Raw genomic sequence first — 27,728 nt, forward strand, 5'->3', positions numbered from 1 at the left:
TGTAATCAGTAAAGAAGTAACAGTCACTCCTTTAGCAAGAGAGGAGGATATTTGGTATTTTGTAGTTTGTATGATGACTCTATCTGAAGTGGATGTTCTGAGATTGATAATAGCCAATAGAACAATATGGCTTACGTGTAAGTCACAGAAGTGTGCAGTAACGTTGAGGCTCACCTGTGAAGTCAGCTAAGTTCTGGATGTCAGGACTGATTTTTCTTTCCTTCTTTCTATTTTTCTTCCCTCCTCTTCTCCCTTTCTCCCCCTCTCTCTTTCTTTCCTTCTTTTTCTTTCTGGAGGAAAAAAAAAAAAAAAACACCCTGGTAGGGTGGTACTGTTTGGGGACAGACATTACAACTGTGAAGAACTGCTTACAAGGCAGTGGAGGCTGTAGGCGCCTGCTCCCACACCTCACCAAGAGGTGACAATCAGAAAATCTTAGGCCAAATTCTGCCAAATTTACCAAATTCGTTTTAGTAAATAGGCACAAAAATGGTCATACAACCTGCTGTATGTGCTTGAAAACCTTTGCATCAGTCCTCAGAAACTGACAGAATCCCTGCAGTAGACGCTTCCACAGAGACGAATGCAATGATGTGAAACAGGGCTCAGAAAACTTTCTCTGTGAAGGGCCAGAAGAGTAAAGATGTTAGGTTTTCTGGGCTATACGATCTCTGTCACAACTACTAAACTGTGCAGTTGAAGTCCTCAAAGAAGTCATGTTATTTATTGATTTTTTTTTTGTGAGGAAGACTGGCCCTGAGCTACCATCTATGCCAATCTTCCTCTATTCTATGTGGGATGCCACCACAGCATGGCTTGATGAGCAGTGCTGGGTCTGCACCCAGGATCTGAACCTGTGAACTCTGCGCAGCCAAAGCAGAGTCTCAGAATTTACTGACTACGCCACTGGGCTGGCCCCCAAAGAAGCCTTAAGACAATGTGTAAACAAATGAGCTGTGTTCAAGTACAGCTTTATTTACTAAACAGGCAATGGGCCCCTTTTGGGTCAGTGGTCTGTAGTTTTCAGAACCCTGATGAAAGGGCAAGCTTAGGCAATCTTTTGGTCATATGGGGCAACTTCTTCTGTGAAAAGAGATCACACAAAACCAAACAGATCTCACAAGCGCTTTAAGGTTCATGCTCTTTCTATCCAACCTTATGTGTATCTTATGCTAATTAATGAACTATCTTGTGTAAATTTTCACGACAAAACCTTCAGTGTGGCCATTGCTGTCCCAACAATGTTGATTCCTGTTTAGGGTAACTCAAATGCTAACTAATCCTCCCCAGGCTTTATAGGAAAGTTAAGGTGTGCACCTGTGCTGCAAACTATTCTTACCAAAGTACTGATTTATCTGTTTAAATGATTTATCTTTAGACTAATAAATCTGTTATCCGTTTTCTGTTAGGAGAGAAATTTTCTCTGATACCTTAAGTATCAGATATTGAATATGAGGACACATATTAATAATCGAGGCACATAGGGAGTTCATGAGAGGAACAAGAACTATACAGTCCTCCCTCGGTATCAGCTGGGTATTGGTTGCATGACCTCGCAGGTACCAGAATCTATGGATACTCAAGTCCCTTATATAAAATGATGTCATATTTGCATATAACCTACGCATGTCCTCCCATATACTTTAAATCATCTCTAGATTACCTACAATACCTAATACAATGTAAATGCTGTGTAAATAGTTGTTATACTGTATTATTTAGAGGATAATGACAAGAAAAAAAAGTCTGTACTTGTTCAGTACAGATGCAACCATCATAGGCTTTTAACCCCTGGTTAGCTGAATCTGTGGATGCAGAACCCATTGATGTGAAGGGCCAACATACTGCATTTTGTCATGAGGAAGGCTGGAACAGGAACGTCGTTCAGGATTTGAGAAAGGAGCTGGTCAGTTTTTTTGTTTTCTCCTATCTTTTAATAAGACTCAACTCTGCTCTTTCTCTGATCCCACTGCTTTAATCTATTCTGTATATATCTTTTCTCCTTCACTACTTCCTATTTATTGGAATACATTGGAAAAAATACAGTCTGTTAATTAAATGGACTGTACTTAACATTCTGAACTGCTTAGAACTTCCTATTAGCCATAAATTTTGCTGACTCATCTCTTTGGCTTTCTCTTAACTGGCTCTATCATTACCTCTCTTGCTGCTGCTCTTGTTTCCAAATGTTTAGTTCTCTGCGCAGTTCCCATTCATATTCTCTAGAGGGAGGGTAAATTGACAGAAAATGATGTTTTTGTGAAAGAACTTTTCTGCCTTGTTTTTTTAAAAAATTTTTTTTAGGGGAGGGGATCTAAAGGGTATGTTACCGTCGTGCGCCACATAAAGGTGTTTTGGTCAATAACTGACCACATATATGATAGTGGTCCCATAAAATTAGTACCATATAGCCTAAGTGTGTAGTAGGCTATACCATCTAGGTTTGTGTAAGTACACTCTATGATACTCTATCGTATTCGCACAACAATGCAATAGCCTAATGACAGATTACTCAGAATGTATCCCCGTCATGAATTGACACCCTGACTGTAGTGTTGTCCTCTTTCCGTATTAACTATACATCAACATCACATGCATTAATATACTGAGCTACAGTTTTATAGATAAGTGAGTGAGTGAATGAATGAGTGAATGAAAAGTTGAAGCCATGAAAGTATTAACAGGAGAGTGCTGACAATTTTTAGTTTCATATTATTTGGGAGTAAAAAAGAAAGAAACAAAGTTTTATTTATTTGAGAGTTCATTAAATGCCAGAAATTGTGCTTTTCTGGTGTATTTTCATTTTCCCTTATTTATTATCCAAAAAGCCCTGTAAAAGTGAGATATTATCCAGCATTTTTTAGTTGAAGAAATTGAAGCTAAAAGATTATAACTTTTTCAACGTCCTTTACCAGTTAATTGTAGAGCTAGAACTTTACCCATGTGTGTATTGATGTGGGGTCAGTGAGCCAAGGAGTCGAAAGAAAGATTTCTTGGACTCTCAAGGTCTGGCAGTAGTGCTCTTTTATTTAGAGAATAGTATGGAATAGCATGGGGACAGGACTCATGGGCAGTAAGAGCTGCTGGCATGGGGACACGACCCATGGGCAGTAAGAGCTGCTGCAAACATGGGTTGAAGGTATGGCTAAATTTAAGGCATAGGTATGTGAGTTATCGCTTTACAAGACAAAGGAAAGAATGTGTAAAAATAATTGTTACAATGCTATCAGTGCAGGTGGGGTCTGGTTATTGAATGGTCCTATAATTTTTAGATAAGAATCAAACCAGATTAAGTAAATGGCTGAAGCCTCCACCTTAAATATTATTTTTATCTAAAGACAAAGGAGGATGTTAGGGGTGGTGGGGGAGTCCATCATGGGAGATTACCACACAAGTAGAGTAAACAAGATGCAGATTTAAGTCCTTGCCTTTGGCATTGATTAAGAGTTTCTGGAGATAAGGTCATCCCCCCATCTTCCTGGTACAGAGAGGGAGACACCTTTACAGGTGGAGATTTCCTTTACAATGTAAATGTCTCTTAACAAAGGGTAAGCAAATTCTACTCCTCAGAGCCTCCTTCCCGTCTGCAGTTTCTAGCCTAAAATAATCCTCATCATGTATTATTCCTAAACTTTCTGCTACACCATGTTGCCTCAAGAGGCAGCATAGTAGCCAAGTCAGGGATTTCAGGGGTGAGCTTCAAAGAAGCATTGCCCTGGAATATAGGGCACCATCATCAAGACAGAACAAGAAGCTGATGTAAAATACAGCAATCGCAATGCCGCCTTTTGATTTTCCGTGTGGGTGCCTCTGCCTATCCTGCCTGACATGAGGTAATGGCAGCTTGTTTGTCAGTGTCAGGTAGCTGAAGGTAGGTGAGATGGCTTTATTCCCAAAATAGGAGGCAACATTGCATGACCCTTACTGCAATAGGTTTTTGTCATTGCACTTTTATAAATCTCACTCTTGCCACAGGCCCCTCAAGCTGCCCTGTGGATTTCCAAACACTGCTTAGACTTCTCTCTAGAGCTCTACTTTCCTAAAATGACTTAGGAAATTCCCCTTCGCCCTTTTATTTCCCTTTGGAGCAGGAATGAGAGGAAGGTTCATTTCCATTACTGAGAATCTAGTACTACTTAACATTACCGTAATTGCTTCTGAGGAACAACTGATTGCTTGCTCTTAGGGGACATATGCAATATAAAGGGAGAGTTGATCAATCTAAGTAACAGATTACTGGGAACATTGGAAATTTGTTTGCAGGTGGCATTCCCAGTGTCCCCTGACCTCCTAAATCATCTCACTTGCTTAGTAACTAGTGCAACAGAACACAGGTCACTAGATTAGGACTATACTGGTGGGAAATCGCCCTTTCGCTTGTTATAGAAGGTGAAATATCTTAAAAGAGTAGGAAGTTGACTATAATGGCCAAATATAGTTATATCTAGGGCTGAAAACCATGAATAATGGCCAGGTTTGGAAAATGGTAGGAATGGAGAACATTTGTAAAAGGAAAATTTGCCGTCGATGCGGTTTGCAAGAACTCTGCTTGGTGAAGGATTACCTGCTCTCCCCAGATAGCAGATTCTCTTGCATTCTTCATTCCAGGGATTTTAAACTGTACTTGCTGCTTTTTCAACAGTCTAAATCCTTTTATCTTTATAGGACATATGGCCTCCCACCCTAAAACTGGTAAACACAGTTCTGATCTAATTTAATACCAACATTAGAGTAGGTTTTAAGTATCATATCACTAAGTCCATAAACAACTATGCTAATGTACGAAGTAACTCAGCACTGCTCAAAAGACATTACAGTTGCCAACACCAGAAAACTCCATTTACTTTTGCTTAAAAGTGTTTGATATTGAATTTGCTTTCCCCTGGACTGTAATTAACGACATTCTGAACTGCTAACAAGATTCGATTGACTGGCAATATTAATCACACATTCACAGAGAAATTGGCTATTGCATTTGATTTTTTTTTTCTTATGTGTTCTTGGCATCTAATCACTGATTAAAACTAAGGAAATGGCTCTTTTCACCGTGCTCCATGGACTTTTATTTTCTTGGTGTGTTTAGTCTGTAAAGACTTCCCCCCCTTCTATTGGATCTTGCTTCTAAATTTCTATAGATGTGGAATAAAACCAAGAAACAGTATTTCTCGTCAAGAGGAACAGTTTATTCCAGATAATTAAATCCAGGAATGTTCAAAGAAAAAACAGCAAGGAGCATAAATTAGGCCCTATCAAGGGATATAGGTCGTTCCTCATGAATGGATACTGACAAAACAATTTTGTGGGAAGCTTTGAAAAGTCATTAATAGTTTTCAAACTTTTGAAAACTAACACATTTTGTAGAAGAAAGCAACAAGATTTAGTTCTGTGTTTTTAAAATGTGCTTCAGACATTCACAGATGTTTCGTCTTTATATTTGACAGTATTTTTGAGCTTGCATCTAAAATTTCTGCACATATAGTCTTATGAAAGCTAGGGGTGTGTGTGTGTGTGTGTGTGTGTATATGTATTGTATTTTCCCAAATGCCATTTGGCGAAGCAAAGAATAACATGTAAATATCAGAATAAGTTTAGGAAAACAAAAGGGATCTTACCAATCACTGTAGAACCTTTCTAGTCATAAATATTATATAGAACTGTAATAGCTCCAGCATCAGACTCTATGCCCCAGGAAGACACTTTATTTTATTTACTGATTTTACCTCCTTGTTTAGAGTTGGAACATAATAGACAATAAATATTTACTAAATAAATCAATGTGCAAAAATAATTTAGGTTGTCATGTAGCCTTTCCTCATCTGTATATTGAAGTACAGTCTTCCCTCAGTGTTCGTGCGGGATTGGTTCCAGGACACCTGCAGATACCAAAATCTGCGGATGCTCGAGTGGCTATGCATAACTCGTGGATATGGAGGGTTGACAGGAAAAGATGATAGTTGTATTACAGGGTAGCTACAATGTTTAAAAGGTATTAAATGAACCCTTTGCTAAACACTCCCTTCCTTCTCTCCCTCCTTCCTCTCCTTCCTTCATTCCTTATTTCCTTCCATCCTTTTTTCCTCTCTTCCTTCTGTAAATGGACTCACCTGCAATAATTAAGTACAATAAAAAATGAAACCAAATATATAAAACGTATTTCAATGGTTACTAATATTAACCTTTTCTTCCATAATATTCAAAACTTTTGGCCTTATTAAAATACAGATGAGGGGCACAGAGCACCAATAAAACCAGACAGTATATGTTAAACATTAGCATTGAGCCATATTAAAAAACTGTTCATTTTCTGTGTATATTCAGAAGAAGGGAAAAGGAAGCAGAATTGTATGCTCTGTAACTTAGATGTGTGAAATCGCTTTTTTTCCAATTTAAAATACATGTAATATAGATGTTGTCTTGCTCAACATCAGATTATTCTAAAGGGAATCTTGTTCCCTTAAAACTGTTCTGGTAATTTGAACTACAAGATGCAATTAGATAAGAACCTCTTGTGCATTTCCTTAGGAGTTTCATTTCTGTACTCTTCATTTGAGCTATAGCTTTTCGTCTTTCTTTTAATAAGGATGAGATAACAGTAGTACAAAATAGGAAATGCAGGATTATTTGGAAATCTGAAGAACTGTGAAAAGTGTATGTGTATGTGTACATACGTATATGCATACTTGGTAAGAATGATTAATTATCCTTTCAAAATGGATCTTTTCAAATCATAAACTAAATACTGGAGGAATGTCATGTTTTATTATTTAAGGTACATGTGTTATTTAGTGTCTTCCTTAATATAAAATAAAGTGGGTGAATTTCAACCATACAACTTTTCTTTTCCTTTTTGGTGAGGAAGAGTCACTCTGTGCTAACATCTGTTGCCAATCTTCCTTGTTTTTTAGCTTGAGGAAGATTAGCCCTGACCTAATACCTGTGCCAATCTTCCTCTGTTTTGTATGTGGGTTGCTGCCAAAGCATGGCTTGAAAAACGGTGGGGGTCCATGCCCAAGATCTGAAGCCGCTAACCTGGGCCACCGAAGCAGAGCACACCAGACTTAACCACTACGCCGTGGGCTGGCCCCACAACTTTTTGTTTTTTCTTTTGGCTTCAATTGATATATTTTAACACAATTTGAAAAATATTAAATCAATTCCATGTGTACTTTTACACATACCTGTTAGATTTTCACTTTAATCTCTTGTGTGTGGACTTGATATAATTATGGCAAATTTATTTTTATTGGTATGGTTCTAAAAGGATGTAAAAGTAGCAAGCTAAGTTTAAAAGGACTATGCAAATTTTAAAATGTTTCTAATTTTTGGTTGCTGGTATCTGAAGTCACACTTTCCTGACTTCCTAATTATATATTTTGGCTATTATATTGTTTAATGCAAAAACATAAATGTCTCACAGGACATCATAAGCCTAATTAATTAGTGGATACTTTAGAAAATAAGCAGTTTGTACTATTTTAAAATTTTGTTTATTCTGTAGATTGCTTATTGTGAAAGAGTCTATTAGCAGGCATATAGGTTACAATTTTTGTTTTATTTGTGTGCATACTTTGAGTTACTTAAAGTTTTCTATTTTGCGTATTTTATTATAGTTAGAGCTGTAAAATGCACAGCTCTATATAAGATTACCTATGTTATAAAACTTTATTGTGATTTATTTTAATGTAAGTTTTCAAATGTGCAAACACATTTATTTCCCATGGCTGTATTTGTTGATAGCTGCTTGCTTTTTGATGATTGTAGACTAAGGGAAATGAGAATGATCTAATATGTGTTCTCAATCACAGGCAAATTAGAGGCAAAATATTGTTATTGATTTTACCTCACTTCTTTATCATAAGGAAAAAATTATTCTAATGTAATTTTTTTCCAACTATCAAATTAGCTGAAATATTCTCAGCCTTTTGGAAATGTGACATTTGGTTATTTGTTGGATTCATAGCATTTTATTAGACAAAACCTGCAAACATAGATATAGGAAGTTTGGAGGACACATCTCTAACTACATCTCTTTATATTATATCAGTCCATGTTGCTCAAAGTATGGTCCACAGATTGGTGCTGGTCTGCAACCTGTGCAGGATAGGTATAGAAATTGAGAGGAAGCATTGAAAGAACTTCGTAGCAATTTGACAGAAAAAATTTATGTTGATTAACTCTAGTAGTAATGAATTTGTGTTTGTATTTTATATGTCTTTTTTTACTTCATTTTTAAAATAATTTGTTTTATTGCATTTTACAAACGGTTTCTTCTGAAATGGTTTGGGAAAAGTGAAACTGGATCTTCACCGCAAATAGCTGTTGAAGCACTGCTACATAGTATAGACATAAACAGTGACTTTGCTGAATCTTGAAATTAAACTAATGAGTGAGATTTGAAATCCCTTCCCTTGAAAATCTTCACAATAGAAAAACAAAGTATTCTTGTGTCAAATGAGGAAAAGAGTTTCTAGCAGTCTCTTCTGGTGTTAGACCTCTAAGATGTCCCCCAGTGGTCCCCACATCTTGATTATTCATGATTTTGTGCTTGAATTTGGGCTGGATCTAATGACTCCCTTCTAACAAGTAAACAATGCAATGGTGATGGGGTGTCATTTTGAAATTAGCTTTAAAAAGAACATATTCTGTATTAGCCAACTTCTCTCATGCTCTGTAGAGTCCTCACATTAGGGGAAGCCATGATGTGAGCTGCCTTGTGGAGAGACCCATGTGGCCAGGAACTGCAACCGAGCCAGTGAGGAACTGAAGCCCTCAGTCCAAGAGTTAGCAAGGAATGAAATCTTGCTAAAAGAAGTACTTGAAAGATTGGAAGATGATCCCCCATTTGGTCAAGCCTTCAGAAGAGAATGCAGCCCTGGTTGGCACCTTCATTGCAGCTTCTTGAGAGATTTTGAGGCAGGAGCAGTCAGCTAAGCCACACCCAGATTCTTGCCCTTCAAATACTGCAAGATAAATGTTTGTTGTTTTGAGCCACTAAATTTTGGTGTAATTTAGTATGCAGCCATAGTCAACTAATGCACCCTTCCTAAAAAAGAGGAGGAGTGCGCCATCTACTACCAGTGCACAGAGAGTCAAGTGGATTCCTACGGACTGTTTTTCAGCCACTATCCTCCATATAATCCTTTACTACTGATTGTAACTCTCCTTCTTGGCTTTCTACTATACTGGGATATTTGTATTTTATTTTTTACTGGGGAAGATTTGCCCTGAGCTAACATCTGTGCCAATCTTCCTCTATTTTGGATGTGAGTTGCCACCACAGCATGGCTGATGAGTGGTGTAGATCTGCACCAAGGATCTGAACCCACAAACCCGAGCTGCAGAATCAGAGCATACCAAACTTAATCACTATGCCATGGGGCCAGCCCATGGGCTATTTCTAAAAACTACTGTGTTGATGTTTTAGTAGTATTACTGATATTTCAGTGTTTTAAGAAGTCTGACATCTAAAACTTAAATATTTTGGGACAAACCCCAAGATATATATGTTACTAAACTTTTGAATTAAGCAAAGGATCATTCTTTCAGAAAGTCTTCTATCTCTGTAATGCTGAATAGGAAGGAGAAGATAATAGTCACCAGGAAAAGCTTCTAGGGCAAGAATAAATCATACTTTAGTTCAAAGATTTTACAAACCAGTGAACTATGAATGTAACACTGTTACTATAGATGACAGCAACCATGCATTTGAATCTCAATTTATACATGATGAAATAAAATGACAATAATAATAACAATGAAAGCAAATCAAGAATTGTCTTAAAAACAAAAATGAAAACTCAATGTGAGCAGAACAGCCATCAAATTGAGTTTAAAAATAGACATGTTCAAAAAGGTATTCACAGGTATTAATTATGATAAGGGACCCAGTTGGAAATAATTGGAGTTTGCTTATAAATATCTCTTCCCTTCTACACAATCAGTATAGAATCTGAAATGCTTATTTTTGCTGTTGGAGAAAAGAAAGCACAGAAATATATTCTTGACTCAATAATGAAACAACTAGCTTACTTTGTTAACATAGCACATTGTAAAAAAGACAAGTATTATTTTGCTTTCTTTTATGATGATTAACTATCCTTTATTTTACACAGTATTTACTTTATATTTTGAATTGTACTATATTTTCATTGACTGTATATGCCAGTGATTTATATCAGACTGATAGTGTGAGTTTAGTATATATTGCATAAGGTTATTTTTATTTGATCCGATGAAACAGTCCTGTATTTGAATTACATTCAATATTTAATTTCATATAATTTTTAAAAATTAAGAACTGTGAACACTAAGAAAATGCTGTTGTAAATATCAAAAGACTGAAATAAATGTGAAAATATTGATATTGCTATTTTGTTTCAATAACTAAACAATAGCTAAAATTTTGATTTAGTAATCTGAGAGTTGTTCTAGGATCAGGAGCATCTTTAGAGTACCTAGAAACACTTTGCCTTAATTTATCCTTTGGTTTTCATTTTAAATTGAGGATCATGATGTTATCCAGAATACACATTTTCAACCTGCGCATAAAACATTTTTTTTGTATAATATATCATAAAGATTTTTAAAATGATATACTTCCTTGGTTCCAGATTATACATCTTAATCTCTCATGCTGAAAATATGGTAAACTCATCTGTAGATTATATTCAAAGCTAGGTGATATATTTATGGTCAGAAAAGGCAAATAAAGTACTTGGAAAATTTATAGACCTCAAAGTTTTAGCATTGAATCACACAGATTCAGACCATTAAACACATTAAATATCTTTTTTTCCCCCACCAAGAAGATGTGTTTTCCTATGCGGAAATAGAGGGGAATTCCATTAAACATTGTTTTATTATTTTTTGTATGGGTTCTTTTATGGGGGGCCATATAGTATAGACTAGGAGTACAGGGGTCTTTTTCAGTTTAAGACTAGCTTTGCAGGCTGTATGGTCTCAGTCGTAACTATTCCACTCTGCTGTGCTAAGTGGCAAAGCAGACATAGACAGTATGTAAAAGAATGAGTGTGGCTGTCTTCCAATAAAACTTTATTTATGAAAAGATGTGGTGCGTCTGGCCCATGGGCCATCCTTGCTAACCTGTGGTATAATGGAATGTTTAAGCACGGAGGCTTTGAGCCACTCTTCTGGAGTTCAGATCCCGCCTCTACTTCTAACTAGCTGTGTAAACTTTAGCAGATTACTCAATTTCTCTCTGCTTCACTTTCCTCATCTATGAAATAGGAGTGATCTTAGAAGCACTTACCTCTTACAGATGCTGAGAGTAAAGTGCTAAAAACATTTCCTGGGACAGGGTAAGTGAGCGGTAACTTCCAGCCACTGTTTTTCTCCATTTCTTTATATGCGTTAGCGTTCTTAAAGTTACAACAAAGATTCACAATATTTAAAAGCCCTTATTTTATTTATTAAGGCAAAATATTTTGTGTTTTCCCTGATATTCATGAATCAAAGGTTTTGTGTATCATTGTCAAAGTAACCAGTGCATATTCCATATATATTCAGAAGGATTTTACCCTCAATTTGCAGAGGTTTTCAGAGACGGTTGAGGAATTACCCCAATGGCACAGTCCTTTTTGCGCAATTTATTTTATTTATGTGTTTAATCTGTGGTGAGTCAGGGAGCATGAAATGCTCTCTGAAAAATAAAAGGCTCACCAAAGGATTATAAATGAATTCTTTCAGGGTCCTAGGACATCACTTGGAAAGATGAGTAGTACTTAGGTAATAAATGTGACACTTGGGGGCCTGAAACAGATAGTTTGTCTCATATAGATAATTCCTTTATACCCAGACAAAACTTACTTACTTACTCTATCTTGTGATCAAATTCCTTAAGTATTTCTACACAAAGGAGTTTCCTCTTTTGTGAAATTTAGTGGCTTAGCTATTATACTAGCCATTCTTTCCATAATAGGGTGAGGCGTGTAAAGGAGACTGTCATAATATTAACATATTTCAAAAAAACACAGATTTTTCTTTCCGTTTTTTAGCTTAGAGAACTAGCAGTGCCTCACAAGTTAACTGAGGTATTGAAACACAGAAAACAATGAGTTAATTTTAATAGGGAAATTCTAAAGTTTGCTATGAGAGGGTTTGGGAGACATAATCACAAAACAAAGAAATTCTAGGAAATTTACCTCCCCACCCCTCAGCATAGGTTCACGTAGTCATCATCATACAATTTTTACTTCTGTGTACATGTGAGAAGGATCGACAAAGTTTTTGTCAATAACTGGAGCAATAGCTTATTATATTTTCTTTGCTTTGTTTCTGGAGGTTTGAATCAGAAAACATAATTGTAGAAAAGTTAAAAATCAGGGGTCTTCCTATCTTATATTTTCCCCAAATATAAGCATTTTGCTGATTCACTTACTCCTTTGGGAATAAATAGGATCTTTCAGTGTGGGACCTTTGGCCAAATCTGTCCTTCCTTGAAAGAGACTAGGAGCCAAAAACACTCCCTAACACCGGATGTGTTTGTAACTATGTCCTGTTTGGGTGGAATTTGAGACTAGGAATCCTTTTGTCTCTTACTGGCTTATGGGAAAAGGTATTGGTGGTAGTGATGGTTTCTTGGAAGCAAGGCTTAACCAAATAGAGGCCAGAGGGTCAAGGTAGGGAAGTCAGGTAAGTAGGTTTGGATGCAGGGTAATTGGTGGGGAGTAGGGGATGAATGAAAAGTCCAGGAAGAAAAACAAGGTAAGTAGGAGAATCCCAGAGAAGAATAAATAAAGTACAGATTGACATCCATATAGAGGGTTAAGATACTGATGACTCCTCAGAATTTGCTCTGAGAGTCCTCTGCAAGGTCAGTTAGCCATGTTCTAAGGCTAAAGCCATCAGTCAGCATCCGATACCCAGTAGGACTGATTGAAGGATTTACCTAATGGATCAAAGTTTAAATCCTGTGAACAAGGGACAGTTTGGAGGGTTTGTGTCTGTTTATCCAAAGACATGCTGTTAGGAAAGACACGCTAAACCAGATTTGGACATCTTGTATATACATTTTTTCATCTTCACAACTAATTGTGTGACTTGGGGGCTTTCCAGTTATTTATCATTCTGTAACAAACCAGCCCAAAACTTAGTGGCTTAAAACCAGAGTTTATTATTGTCTCTCATAGTTCTGTGTCCTGACTATGCTCAGTTCGGTGTTTATCACTTTGAGTCTCTAAAAAGTGATTGCAATAAAGTGGGTATGCTAGGCTCTAAGTCATTTGAAAGTTCAAAATGGCCCTCTCACATGGCTGCCAATTGATTCTGGTTGCCATCTGGGAGCTCAGGAGGGAATGTAGACCAGTGGCTTGGGCCTTTCTCATAGGGGCTGGATGAAAGGCTTCTTATAAACTAGCCTTAGAAGTTCCTGAAATCCACTCTGCCACATTCTGTTGGGCAAGTAAGTCAGGAAAGCCAGGCTGTTTTCCAGGGAAGAAGGATGAGACTTCATCTGTTGTTGTGAGTATCAGGATTAATGTACAGTGAAGAAAGCAGTTTGATGGAGGCCATCTTTGGAAGTTCTCTACCCCCGTACTACAGAAGCTTCAAATTCTTCATCTCTAAAGTTAGGGAAGACTAGATAATATCTCAAAGGCTTTGGAAAATTAGCTTTCTGGGTTTCTATATCCTGTATGAACATGCTTACGTGTTACCTTCCGTGTGGAAAATTCTCATGTAGCACCTTACAGATTTATTTGCTTTCTTCCTTTGCTCCCATCATGCTTTGAACAGATTTCTCTTCAAATACTCCATTCTCCAGTGCAGCTAGTTTTCACATTAGATTCTGAGCTCTTTGAAGTCACAGGCCATATATCACTCAACTTTCTTTTTCCGTAGCATCTATTGGAAGCACAATAAATGCTTATTGGAATAATTGAAAAAAACAAAATCACCAATCTCTGATATATCCTTGGAAGGTGAATAAGATCACACTTTATGTACATCTGGCTTCAAAAGTCAGAGTACACAATGAGTTCCTAATAGATTGCTTTCCCACTTCCTATTCCTTATGTTATAATCTTCCTTCAAGGATATACCACATATTTTATTCAAAAATTCCATTTTCATATGATACCAGTTTAAGAAAGATATTTGTTTATAGCATTATAATAATTGACGATAATCACTAGAATGTTTTCCTGGGTATAATAATAACAGATGCCAATTTTTAAGTGTTTATTGTGAACTAAAGACTATACTCATATTTTAAATATGTTATGTAATATAATCTTTACATAGCCTAAAGACATTATTATTATATCAATTTTAAGAAAAGAAAACTTAAGGTCAGTTGAAATATCATAGTAAGTGGTAGATAGTGCATTCTATCTCAAAGTTTTTTTCATCAGAAATCTCAGTCTTGGTCCCGATGTCCAATTATATCTTCCTCTTTGTTTTCCTTTTTCTTTTTTTAATTCTAAGTCATTAATTGAAATTGTTAAACTAGGATTTGAAAATTTGTATGAAGATAATTTTATGTTTAAATCTTCATAATTATTATTTCTGGCATTTTCTCGAATTTTGATTTTTATTATAATTCATTCAAAATTTGAAACATTATTAATGACATCACTAATAAAACACTTGCTTTTAAGGTATTCAGTTTTTTAAAAAATTAAAAAGGATATTTTATACAGTGTTTCACTAATGAAATACAATTTCTAAGTACTTAATACAATAAAATATGTTTATAAATAACTTAAGGCAAAAAAATGTAATATCAGCTGGGACCCTGGCAATTAAAAGAAAGACTAAGAAAGAACTGTTATAAGGGACTGTCTCCTTGTTGAGTATCATGTGGAGCTGACGCCATCACTTAACGGGAAAATTCGTTGCAAAGACACTTACTGTAATGACAAAGTGTCAATCCATATAGTTAGTAATACCATAGCTGAACTTATTTATTTATTTACTTTGTCTCTGGGACTAAGATTTCTACATTTCTGTGGTCATATATAAAGTAGTTCTGCAAATCTTGAAAGAAATCTTATCAATCTTATATGACATGGATTTTTTTCTTGGCAAAGCTATAATTGGTTAAAATACATCTGCCTTATCAGATGTCTCATATGACTAAAATATTATTTAAATGTCATTTAAATGTTATAGACAGACACTAATGAAATGAATCTCTATAGCAGATTCACCTATTTATGATATATATACATTTATGTATATATGTATTTCAACATATGTGCATGAATATATATATTGTGTGTGTGTGTGTATATGTGTGGTTGCAAATGGATGACTATATACAAAGATCCTGTAAGAAATCCCAGATATTCTGATATCAGACTTCAGATATGGAAGAAGTACTGTGTAAATATTATCACCTAAATTATTTTAGTGTAGATTAACCATAAAATTCTATACCTCACCAAGAACTGGACTGTCATATTGTTAGGACGTGACTATGCTGTATGAAACATACCCACCATTGATAATCATCACGTTAACACATTTTATTTTTGCAGTGTCTCTAAAAGTATTAACTCCTGTGTCTCATTTAATAATTGTGTAGTATTTTTCTATAATTTAAAAATACTTTGTGGCAGTTTACCATAAACTATAGAAGGCTTTGGAAATATAGGACAAAATTGTGTCCATCAGACTTCAATAGTATCTCTATTGATTATTATTTAAAAGTGGCATACTTTGCTAGCAATTTCATTTCAAATATATGTTTCAGTAAGGTTTTATTGCTTGTACAGCTCTTCATAGCCACTGGAGCAAGTTGAATGGCTGAAAAATGGCTAATATAATACTACATTGCTATGCATTGTGGAACTCTAGGCATTAAGATTCTCCCATTTGCAGTTGATCACATATCAAAATCTATGAGGATGCTTAAGTAATCCCTGACCTAGTTTGACAATCTATATTTTTCCTTCAGGCAATGGGGGAATTTATCAGTACAGATGTAGCAGTGAATGAATGAACCAAACAGTTGATCTTTGGATGTAAACTTGTCCTTCCGACCTACTTCATCTGGACAAAGCCTGTATAACCAGTTATTGTCACAGGAAATGCGTTTCTCTCTTCTAGGCATGATGTTTATTCATAGTGATCATCTTCCTAAACTTATACTTAAATTCTGTATTTATAAGAAAATAGATACGCAGACATTTATCTATGAGTTATTTATTATAGCAAGATATTATAAGCAATACAAAAGCACAGACATCTGAAGGGATAGCTACATGACGGTAAATCAACACTAAAGGATATTAGGCAGCCATTAAATAATTTGATGAAAGATATTAATACAATTGCACAGTTCTCTCAGTAAAATGTAACACAAAAAACCCAAGTTGAGTGTATAATATTGTCTCCATATAATAAAACATTTGTGAAGAAAAATCTGTTACTGTTAGCAATCCTTTGTTGTAAGATATATTGATTCATTCGCCTTTATTTATTTCCCAATAACTACATCAGTCATCCTCAAGTAGGTGATTTTTCCCTCTGAGGAGACATTTGACCAAATTTGGTGACATTTCTGTTTGTCACACCTTGAGGGAGGACGCTAGCGGTATCTCATGGGTAGAGGACAGAGATGCTGCTAAACAGCCTGCAATGCACAGGACAGCACCCCTCCTCCAAAACAGAAAAGAATTATCTGGCCAAAAATAGCAGTAATTTAAAAGTTTAGAAACTATGCTCTACATTAAATATGTTTTCTTTAAAATTAGGTAAAATAGAATATTAAGACCTCAAGTAAAAGTTTAAATAATAGGATACACAGATCAGTTTTTTAATGCAAACCATGTTTTTTGGAAAACTAGAAAATATTGTTTCTTTAAATATAGGAAATTGGCAGAGGTGTACTTTTAAATTCTCATCATCTCTGTAATTCGCTGGCATAAGCTTTGGAACAGGAGTGACGAGAATCCAACTTTGCCTGTTGGAACACTCAGGCTTGATTTCAGTGGTATGAACCTGACTCTCTTCAATTGGGGGCATTTCTCACAGTTGTTTTCTAAATCCCTGGTTGGCTTATTTTGGATCTAAATTGAAGCCTGAGAACAACCAATATTCACACAAAGCTTTCGGAGACAAAAGAAGTTGTGCCTGAATGAACACTTATGTGAAAATACTTTTATTTCTCATCCTGGCAAAATTCCTAAGATTTAATGAGGTGAAACCGTTTTCAGAGAGAAAAAAAAAGTCTAGTGATGCGGCAACACAAAGAGAAACATCTAAAAATAACTAATAGGCTAACTACTTTGCTTTTCTATACTGTATCAAATCCCCACAATGGCCAGACGTTGATGTTGCCCTTGACATAACCAAAAAACCATGCTCATGTTTTACGTTACGATTATCGATTTTTATATAGCAGTGGTCCCAAATTAATGCAACGTGATCATGTTGTTCTGAAGGAAGTCATTTTATGTGATTGAGCTTAGATTTTACCATCATATTCTTTTTTTTATATGTCTGCCTAATTCCTGCTAATCTCTACTGATATTGAATATTTCAAGCAGTATGTGGTGTGTTAAACGTTTTGCTTTTGTGTTATCAGGCTTCAGTGCTAACAATGTCAATTCCACACCTATTCCCCCCCTTCCAGAGCTCTAGTGCTAATTCTATGAATTGAGTCACTATTGTAATAAAAAGTTACCCACATCTTTTTGGGTGGTGCCACTGGTACCACTTCAGAGGAGTTTGAGGTGATAACAGAAATACTTGCCTTCCCACGTTAACTACAGTCATAAATGTAAACTTTTAAAAAGTTCAGTTCTTCTAACATTTGACATTTGTGGGGACAGTTTGGACATCCCTTTCAAAAATGTTATGAGGAGTCTATGGCTATTTCTAAGAAACCAGAAAAACCAAAGGACTTTGTCAGCAGTAATGACAAGTTGTCCAACAGTGATGTTGCTCAAAGATGCTAACGGAGAGGAACCTGGTCCTTCTGATTAGCAAGCATGCTTTACCATCTCCTTTATGCCAGATATTGTGCTAGTATTTTACATTTTTTTATAACTAATCCCTACAGCACCCTTACCAAATAAGTAGGTATTATTTTTCCAAGTTTGGTCGCAAGGATCTGAAGTTTAGATCACCACCTTTTCTAAAGTGATACAGCTAATAAGTGGTAAAGCCAGACTTAAACTTCAAGTTTGCCTGTCTCCAAATCCATTGCTCGTGGTGCTCATTGCCCAGCTTGTTGTGATGCTTCAGGAGAAACTCCAACTCTTCTCCATGTTTGGAATGAATAATTGTCACTTTCCCAAACAATTAGATGTAATCTAAAAAATAAAAGTTATTAAATGAGTGTGTTATGGTCCTCAGCTAAAGATTTGAGAATGAGTAGAACAATTTAATTTGAAAGCTTAGTTTTCCAAGAATTTTCTTAAAAAGAATGTTTTTTAAAAAGAGACTAAACAATCAATGTTGATTTAATTATCAGCGGTGTTATCCTCCCTTAACCTACTCCTAGGCAATTTAGTACAGAAATCAGCAATGTAGATTGCCATAACAGGCTCTTCTCTTAATATAATCCTATCTCAACATAAATATAAGGCTGATAGCAGTGTCTTCTGTGTTTTTTCTTTTTTTCCTTCATGTGAAGTTGGTGAGGTGGGAGTTCAGAAGGTGATGATGGGTGATTAGTCACAATAAGGAAAAACTTTTGTAACAATTTAAAATTTAGAATAGATAAATTAGAGAAGTGTGTTTATCTCCATAATTAAAATACATGCTACATTTTCCTCCTTTTCATCAAAGGATATTAGCAAAGAGGATAGGAGGAAGATTCAAACAATTGGTGCTTGGCCTTTTGGATTCCTTACATTTTGTATCTTTCCATTGGACTGACTTTAGCGGGTCTACGTATATGGAGCTAAGAAATGTTTAATCAAGGATCTTCACCAGGATGTGCTACCCTTTCTTCCTATAGTGAAAATAGATTATTAATTTGAACAGTGAAATCTATTCTATTTACCATAAAAGATGATATGTATGAGGTACCTTTACAAGGCTTTTAGGATGGTCAAAACAGAAAGTAAAATAGTGTTAGTCAATTTAGCTCTGCTTTTGAAAAAAATATTTCAGTATACATTGCCCCACTTTTGTGTTGTATAGTCATATTTACTAAATATATAGTAAACGTATTGTAATGATTCCTTTGCATATCAACAATTTAAACTTTAGACAAGATTTAATTGTGTGCATTTTTTTCAAGCTTCTAATTGCATTTTGATGAACTCTGTAGATATTCAATTAACATGTGACCGATTTACATAAAGCATATTTATACTGTATATGCTAGTGCAGAATCGCTTGGTGTTTTCACTGCTATCTTATTCGTTCCATTTACTATTGTATTCGTGGAAATGAACTTGTATAATTGGAAACCGTCAAGATGCTTTTATAGCTTATTAGCTTAGGGTAATTATCTGCATGTTATATTGCACATTGAATTACAATTGAAAGTACTGTATTATAATATTTAGGTGAAGTGACAACTAAAAATAGTTAAGTTGTTATAGTAAACATTGACTTGCAATGAAAATGAACACATTTATTGAAAGACATTTCTATAACGTGTAAACAATGTGTTCCTTTTTGATAACTATTGTTTTTCTCTTGTTCCTTTTTTTATTTTTTATTTATTTTTTTTATAATTTGCTGCTTGCCATTGCAGGAAGTAGAGGTTTGTATTCAGCTTCTGTATTTCATATTTTATTTTAGATTTTATATGAATATTTGCATTTAAATTACTCATATACACTCAATTCACATTATTTTCCCCCTTAGGATGATTATTTCCGCACCTGGAGTCCAGGAAAGGCCTTCGATCAGGGTAAGAATCTAATTATTTTAATATAAAAATATTTACATGTTTATAATCATTGTGCTTTAAACATGATATTTATTGTCTGGTTAGATTTTGAAATACTGAATAGGAGAGCTGAGATGAATGGAAAAATTTATGTAATAATTACTTTCATTTCAGAATAATATAGTTGGAAATAAGTTAATTAGGTATCATGATGATGTCAAGATCTCTCTTATTTTTAGATACATGTCTTAGATTACTGATTTGGCTTCTGAACTTAACTGTACCCATTTGTATTAGTTGATACAAGTCACTTTATCCAGTTTTCAAATATATTCAGGTGCATTCACTAGAAACAGATTTATTTGTGAAAAATTTCAAAATAAATCGCTTTCCTTTCTCATTTTCAGTTAATAAATGCTTTCATTTAAAACAGAGCTGATTGATTTTTAGACTTAGCTGGGGTCCATGTAAGACCCAAAAGGAAAAGCCTTATGTAAAATTAGGGTTCCCTCATTTCTGGACACACAGTTTGCAGTTCTGGTTTGCTTACTTGAAAAGTAAAAGCAGGAAATATGCATGGAAAAAGAAACACTTTCATATGTGCAATGAGAATGGAAACATCAAACTCAATGCAATCATAATTATATACATAAACAGATTTGTTTATTAAGCTGTACAATGTTAGAACCAGAGACTCTTCCTTTTAAAGTTTGAAACAAAAGAAAGTTCTGCTTCATAAAGGCTATAGTAATCTTACAAAAGATATTACTCCGTGAGGTAGTACCACTTAAAAATAGACATCATTTTTAAGAATGAGGTATAATATGTATGTTATTAAAAGAAGCTTAAGGGGGCCTGGCCCCGTGGCCAAGTGGTTAAGTTCGTGGGCTCCGCTGCAGGCGGCTTAGTGTTTCGTTGGTTCGAATCCTGGGCGCGGACATGGCACTGCTCATCAAACCACGCTGAGGCAGCGTCCCACGTGCCACAACTAGAAGGACCCACAGCAAAGAATATACAACTATCTACTGGGGGGCTTTGGGGAGGACAAGGCAAAAAAAAAAAGAAGCTTAAGGTATTTTACTATGTCTCCAAACTTTTGACTTAGTATTTGGGATGAATGCTAGAACAGCCATCCTCTCTGAGTGAGAACCAACCTGGGTAGACCAAATGGAGACTGTCATCAACGTTGATATTAACCTGCAGTCTGAAACAGTCATTCTTATCCAATCCCCCCTTCTATATTAGTTTCTCTCTTCTACACTCCATGTGGTTTCACTGTTAGTATCCAGTATATTTGTGGAATCTGCATTCTAAAATTCTAAAAAAAAACTTTTATTTGGCTACTTAATAAGTCAAGCCAAATGTACTAAAAGACAGGCAATGAAAAAATAATGACATGCAGACTAAGATATATTTGCAAGCTTTCTTGAGAAACGAATTTTTTAGATGGAATCATAAACCTTGAAAAATCAAACTTACCTATGAAATAGATACTAACACTGAAATTTGCCATACTTGGTGCGTACAATTACAATAATGATTTTTTTTTTTAATTTTTATTTTTGTGTGTGTGACAATGTGTTCAATTGCAATTTATCTCTCGTTAAAAAAAGATTTCTATAGAGAGGCTTCCAAACCCTGATATACTGTAAGACTGATTTACTTTAATTTTCTTTCTCTCTTTTTTTTTTAAGGAAGATTGGCACTGAATTAACATCTGTTGCCAATCCTCTTCTTTTTGCTTGAGGAAGATTGTCCCTGAGCTAACATCTGTGCCAACCTTCCTCTGTTTTGTATGTGGGACACCACCACAGCATGGCTTGATGAGTAGTATATAGGTCTGCATCGGGGATCCAAACCCATGAAGCCCAGGCTACTGAAGTGGAGTGTGTCAACTTAACCAGTGTGCCACTGGGTCAGCTCCAGACTTTAATTTTCAGATAGGTTTGTAACCTACTAACTTGTCAGAAATAACATATTTATCAGGCAGAGAGAATATCATGACATGATAATAGTCAGTATTTATAAGGAATGTCCTATATCCAGTCACTATTCTAAGTATTCAGTATATTAGTTTATTTAATCTTAACGAAGACCCTGCCAGGTAGATGTAGAAGGCAAGGCACTGAAAGAAGTTAAGCTCCTGCCCAAGGTCATATTCCCACAAAGTGTCAGAGTCAGGATTTGGGTCCAGGCAATCTGACCCACGAATCCTGTTTCCTAAATGCTATGTGGTATTGTACTCATATACTGGCACTAAAATGAAATAATGGAGTATTAGTGGAATTTTGGAGTTTATATTTTAAAAATAAATATTGTTTTGAATGAACATTAGAAATAGAGCTGGTAGCTTTGTTTCTATATTGTGAAATAATATTTTGCAGACCATCAGACCCTGGGTTTTGGTTGATTGAACACATATAGCTGATAAACATACATAAGAAAGTTTATATCAAAACAAGAAAAATGAAAGAAATCAGATTGAAGGACATGTATTTGTTTTCTGTTTGTTTTTGACTTTGAGTCAAATTAACCAAACTGTTTGTTGTAGATTATACTGAGGAGTGAGAAAAATTACCCTGTTCCCATCTAGTTCTGAATAAGATAGATACTGTGAGTCATTTGGATGGAACAGACTTGAGATATGTTAATTTCTAATATGTTTCTTGTTCTGTATGATGACAGAATCTTCTGTTAAGTATCATTTTCAAAATCTGATTGAGCTGTTGAACATTAAATAATTTAGAAGATTTTTATGAGTATTTATAATTTTTAATATGTTTTTCATTGGTTTATAGACATTAATATCAAACAATATAAGTTGATTTTCCCAACTTTATTTTGTGGGGAGGATTGCATATTTCCTAAAAAGAATGATGAAGAAGCTCCCTTAGCATTATGTTTTTGTATTCTGATATGTACACCATTTTTACTGTATTTCACTTTAAATTATATTTTACTTCCATTTTTAGACTGCCCACAAAAATGAAGAAATTAAATACCACTGATGGAAACGTTAATTAATATTTCGTAATACAAATGGCATAATTTCTCAGCACAAAACTCATTTCTACATACGTGCATAAAGAAGCACACATACTGACATGTATTTACACGTGCACAAAAACACACATTTGCACCTGCAAATTTGCTTTTTAGGTAAGAATCAACTGATCATTCACATAGAGCTTATCTACTTTTGGGTTTAGCTGTGACAAATTTTTCATCCTTATAGATCCTTTTCGTTAATCAGAACATTTCTACTTCATTTTTTTCCACCAAAATAGTAAGAGTTTGGGGAGAATATTTGGTTTTAAATGAATGTAAGTAAAACTATTTGATGAAGGTAAATCTGCTTTAAAATTTAAAACAAACAAACCCAGAACATACTGCTGCCCAAAATGAATTTCTTTGGATTTCTCCGGGTAGCGTTTTCTATGACATTACTTTTTTTCATTACTGTGGCTTATCATGAGTTGACACAACAAAAATCAACTGAAAAATGGTTTTAATGAGGACATGCACCTTCTTGAAAATGGCATAGAAGTTCTATGTTTACTATGACAAATTGAAAGGGGAAATCCATGGATGGACAGATAGTGATAGCATGATAAAGATTTTAAATAGGTTAATAAATGCTTTGGGTAGGTATGCTGTAGTTTTAAGAAAAAAATTTGCTTCTTTTCTTTTGACTATGTTTACTGTGCCTTTGTTTTTGGTCACTGATTAATTTGGATGTGTAGTAGATAGGTCACTGAAATTTTTAGCCATAATCCCTGATGGTTGTTTAGAAAATCTGCTTGTGCTGATGTGCTGTATCTACAAGGATCATCTTTTATCCAAAAGTTATTTTCTCCTGCATATGATATTTACGTGCCTTGAGGTGAAATAGTTGCAGGTAAAAATGTGCTTTCTATGTTTCCCTAATTTTGCTGTCTAGTCCAGCTTGGAGTTGCTCCACTCGATATCCACCATGGCAGTGAATTATAACCAGTGGACTAGTAATAAAGAAGCTGAAATTAAATAGACTCAGAGATTTCAAGACAAATCAGTTTCATGTTATTGATGTGTTTCTCCTGCTTGTGCACATTTCTGGGAATACGGAATTAGAGGCAAGAAATAGCTGTGGCTTTACAGCAGTTCCATTGTGTGCTCTCTTCGTAAACCTGGACCTCTCTGGAAAGGGCAGCCTGACTCCTACTGGACCATTAGGTTGCATCTCATTCAACAAACGTTCCTAAAGAAGTGATGTGCTAGGAAACCATTCCTAAACTCAAGCTGCTCAAAATCTAGCCAGGAGAATAGACATGTGAACAGCTAACCTGGTATCTACATGAGCCAGTCTTTCAAGGACTGGAGGGGAGGGTAAGAAACAAAACTCAGCTGTTGAAAGGGCAGTTATATGCTTAGTCATTTGCTTATCCTTTGTTTCTGTCTTTTCGGGATCAGTTCTTAGATCTTTATCTGATTCCTATAATTTTTCCTATCCATTTGCAAAACTTCTGTATAGCAACAGTCACAGCTTGATGTGTGCTTTGCAGTCAGTTTCTTGCTACAAAGGAAAAGCTATTGAGATTTCATCTGCAGTTTTTATTCCCTTCAATGAACAGAGCTGTTATAGTATTATGGCTGTAATTATTTCTGAAATTGAAAAAGACTAGTGCTTGAGAAAATGTACTCCCAACTTATCTTTCCCTTCTTAAAATACATTACCATTTTTCGTAAGGCACGGTGTATGTGGATGACACAACACAGGTATCGCTTCTCTCCAAGCTGCCTTTAATTTTCACTTGTTTACATGAGGATCATTTTTTCTTGCATGTCTTAGATGGTATTTATTGATAGCAGTCTGAAACAATGGATAGGTCTGATTCATGCTTCACAATAGAGGCCTGGTAGTATCACAATGTTGCTTTGTTTAAGAGCTTGGGGCCTTTTGGCATTTTTCTAATGGAAAAGTTGGTGTTCCTAGAATTGAAATTCAGTGAGAATGATATGCAAAGAGATCATATGATTACAGTATTTTTCAAAAATGCTTTCAATCATTTAAAAAGATAAAATTTGAACAGTTATTTGCTCTGAACCATTATTTGATCAACTCACAAGAATTGATTTAGAATTTTTGTATCATTTTGGACAAATTGCTTGTTAGGATATTCAAGTGCTAATAGCTATGTCAATTTACATCATACATTAGTTATATCACCTTGGCTTATAGAAGCCCTCTGGAAAACCTGCAAAGAAATTATATTCAACCTAGAAACCAACAGTACAATACGTGTTCATTTACTCTGTGTCCGATTTAGTAGATAAGAACTACACAGGGCTTTGAAGTTAGGAATGTATTTCCTCTTCCTGTGCAATTCTCATTTCTTTATATAAGAATGGTATTTGATTTGTTTTACACCATAATCTATAAAATATAGGAATCAAGAATCTTAGATTGTTTTGTTCTATTTCATATAGTTTCTTTCTCCAGAGAATAATCAATGTTGTATAAAAGTCTGCTTTTAATATATAACATTGAGATTAGTATACTTCATTTGGTTCATATCACAGTAGCCTATATAAGTGTGCCACAAGGCAAATTATATTTATTTCTTTTCAGTGACTTTATACGGTTCTGAATTGTGAATCAAATATATAGAGCAAACGATTGATCAAATATAGTTCAGGGGCCGGCCGGACGGCACAGTGGTTAAGTGCGCACATTCCATTTTGGCAGCCCAGGGTTTGCTGGTTTGGATCCCGGGTGCGGACTGGCACCACTTGGCATGCCATGCTGTGGTAGGCGTTCCACATGTAAAGTAGAGGAAGATGGGCACGGATGTTAGCTCAGGGCCAGTCTTCCTCAGCGAAAACAGGAGGATTGGCAGCAATGTTAGCTCAGGGCTAATCTCCCTCAAAAAAAAACCAAAAAACAGAACATAAAAAAACCCCAAATGTACCTCAAAGGTATTCAGATATTTAAGAAACAATATTCTTACTTCATAGTAACATAGTAACACGTATTGTAAAGATTGAAAAAAAAAAATAGATATATATAGGAAGCCATATTTTTCACAAGAATCCTCCACTGGCTAAAGGAGTGATTTTCAGTCCTGCCTGCACATGAGGATTATGAAGCACTCATTTAGATAGTACTGTTGCCTAAGCCTGGTCTCGGAACATTTTGATTTAATTTATCTGGGGCAGATTCTGAGCACTTTGTATGTGGGTTTGTATGTGTGTGTATGTGTTTTTTAATTAAAAAATTGTGATAAAATAGACATAACATAAAATTGACTACTTTAACCATTTTTTTTTAAAGATTGGCACCTGAGCAAACATCTGCTGCCAATCTTTTTTTTTTTTTTCCCTTCTTCTCCTCCAAGCCCCCCAGTACATAGTTGTGCATTCTAGTTGTAGGTCCTTCTGGTTGTGCTATGTGGGACGCTGCCTCAGCATGGCCTGATGAGCGGTGCCAATTCTGTGCTCAGGAGCCAAACTGGCGAGACGCTGGGCAGCAGAAGTGGAGCACATGAAGCTAACCACTTCGCCACGCGGCTGACCCCTACTTCAACCATTTTTAAGGATACAGTTTAGTGGTAGTAAGTACATTCACATTGTTGTGCAACCATCGCCACCATCCATCTCCAGAACACTTTTCACCTTCCCAAACTAAAAGTCTGTACTCGTTCAAAAATGTCTCTATTTTTCCCTGCTCCCATTCTTTGGCAACCACAATTTTACTTTCTGTCTCTATGAATTTGACTACTCTACGTTTCTCCTATAAGTGGAATCATACAATATTTGTCCTTTTGTGACAGCTTATTTCACTTAGCATTATGTCCTCAAGGTTCATCCACGTGTCAGAATTCCCTTCCTTTTAAAAGTTGAATAATATTCTATTGTATGTATATACCACATTTTGTTCATCTGTTCATCCATTGATGAACACTTGGGTTGCTTCCACGTTTTGGTTGTTGTGAAAATGCAGCCATGAACATTGGTATACAAATATCTACTTAAATCTTTGCTTTTGATTCTTTTGAGTATAAACCCAGAAGCGGAATTGCTGGATCAAATAGCAATTCTATGTTTAATTATTTGAGGAACTACCATATCTTTCTCCATAGCAGCTGTACCATTTTACATTCCCACCAGCAATGCAGCAAAGTTCCAATTTCTCCATATCCTCACCAATATTTGTTGTTTTTTTTTTAAAGATAATATCCATCCTGATGGGTATGAAGGTGTTTGTGTTTTCAACTCTACAATGTAGTACTTTATGCAGATACAGTTGAGAATCACAGGGTATAAGCAGTGACTGATGAAAATAATTCCTCATTCTGATCTGTAGTACTGAGAAGTTTTTTGTCAAACAGCTGTTCTTTTGAAGGCAACCCAAAGTGTCAGGGAATTTTAACCTATTCACCTTTTCAGATCTGAAGCCAGAAGCAGGTACAAAAGGGATCTGAGAATGGACTGTGGGAATCAAGAAAACCCCAAAAGTGAATCATTGTTTCCATTGAATAAGCACTTCTTATGTGTCAGGTGTTATATTTAAGACAATTATCATACTAACCTCAAAAAGTAGATATATTCTTTAAGTTACAAAGGAAACGGAAGTTGAGAGAGGTTGATAAAGGTAACAAAGCTAGTTAAGTGTTGTAGCTGGGTTTGGAATCTTGTATTAGTGGACTTGAAGTCCATTTTCTCTTTCATCATGCAACACGGCTTTAGATTCAGCTCATCTGTCTACACGTTTTTGGTCTGTTTCTCAACTTAGACATACACTTTTTCATGAAAAGACATGGCAAAAATTATGCAGGGGAATAGAAATAGCTAAGGGATCCTTCATCAGGTACACATTGGATCATATTAGAATTGCTCCACAACCAAGGGCAGGAGGTGTTTGTAACTGGTATTTTAA

General features: G+C 35.4%; 1 protein-coding gene across 2 annotated transcripts in view; it reads left to right on the forward strand.

Moving 5' to 3' along the window:
- SPOCK3 (SPARC (osteonectin), cwcv and kazal like domains proteoglycan 3) overlaps nt 1-27,728 on the forward strand; it is a 467,441-nt gene that overhangs the window by 148,523 nt on the left and 291,190 nt on the right. For both annotated transcript variants that reach the window (XM_070608234.1, XM_008538006.2), the window contains exon 3: nt 19,789-19,834. In XM_070608234.1, coding sequence (XP_070464335.1) covers nt 19,789-19,834 — 46 coding nt within the window. The remainder of the gene's footprint in view (nt 1-19,788; nt 19,835-27,728) is intronic.

This window comes from Equus przewalskii, chromosome 2 (genome assembly GCF_037783145.1).
Source record: "Equus przewalskii isolate Varuska chromosome 2, EquPr2, whole genome shotgun sequence".
NCBI classification, from domain to species: domain Eukaryota; kingdom Metazoa; phylum Chordata; class Mammalia; order Perissodactyla; family Equidae; genus Equus; species Equus przewalskii.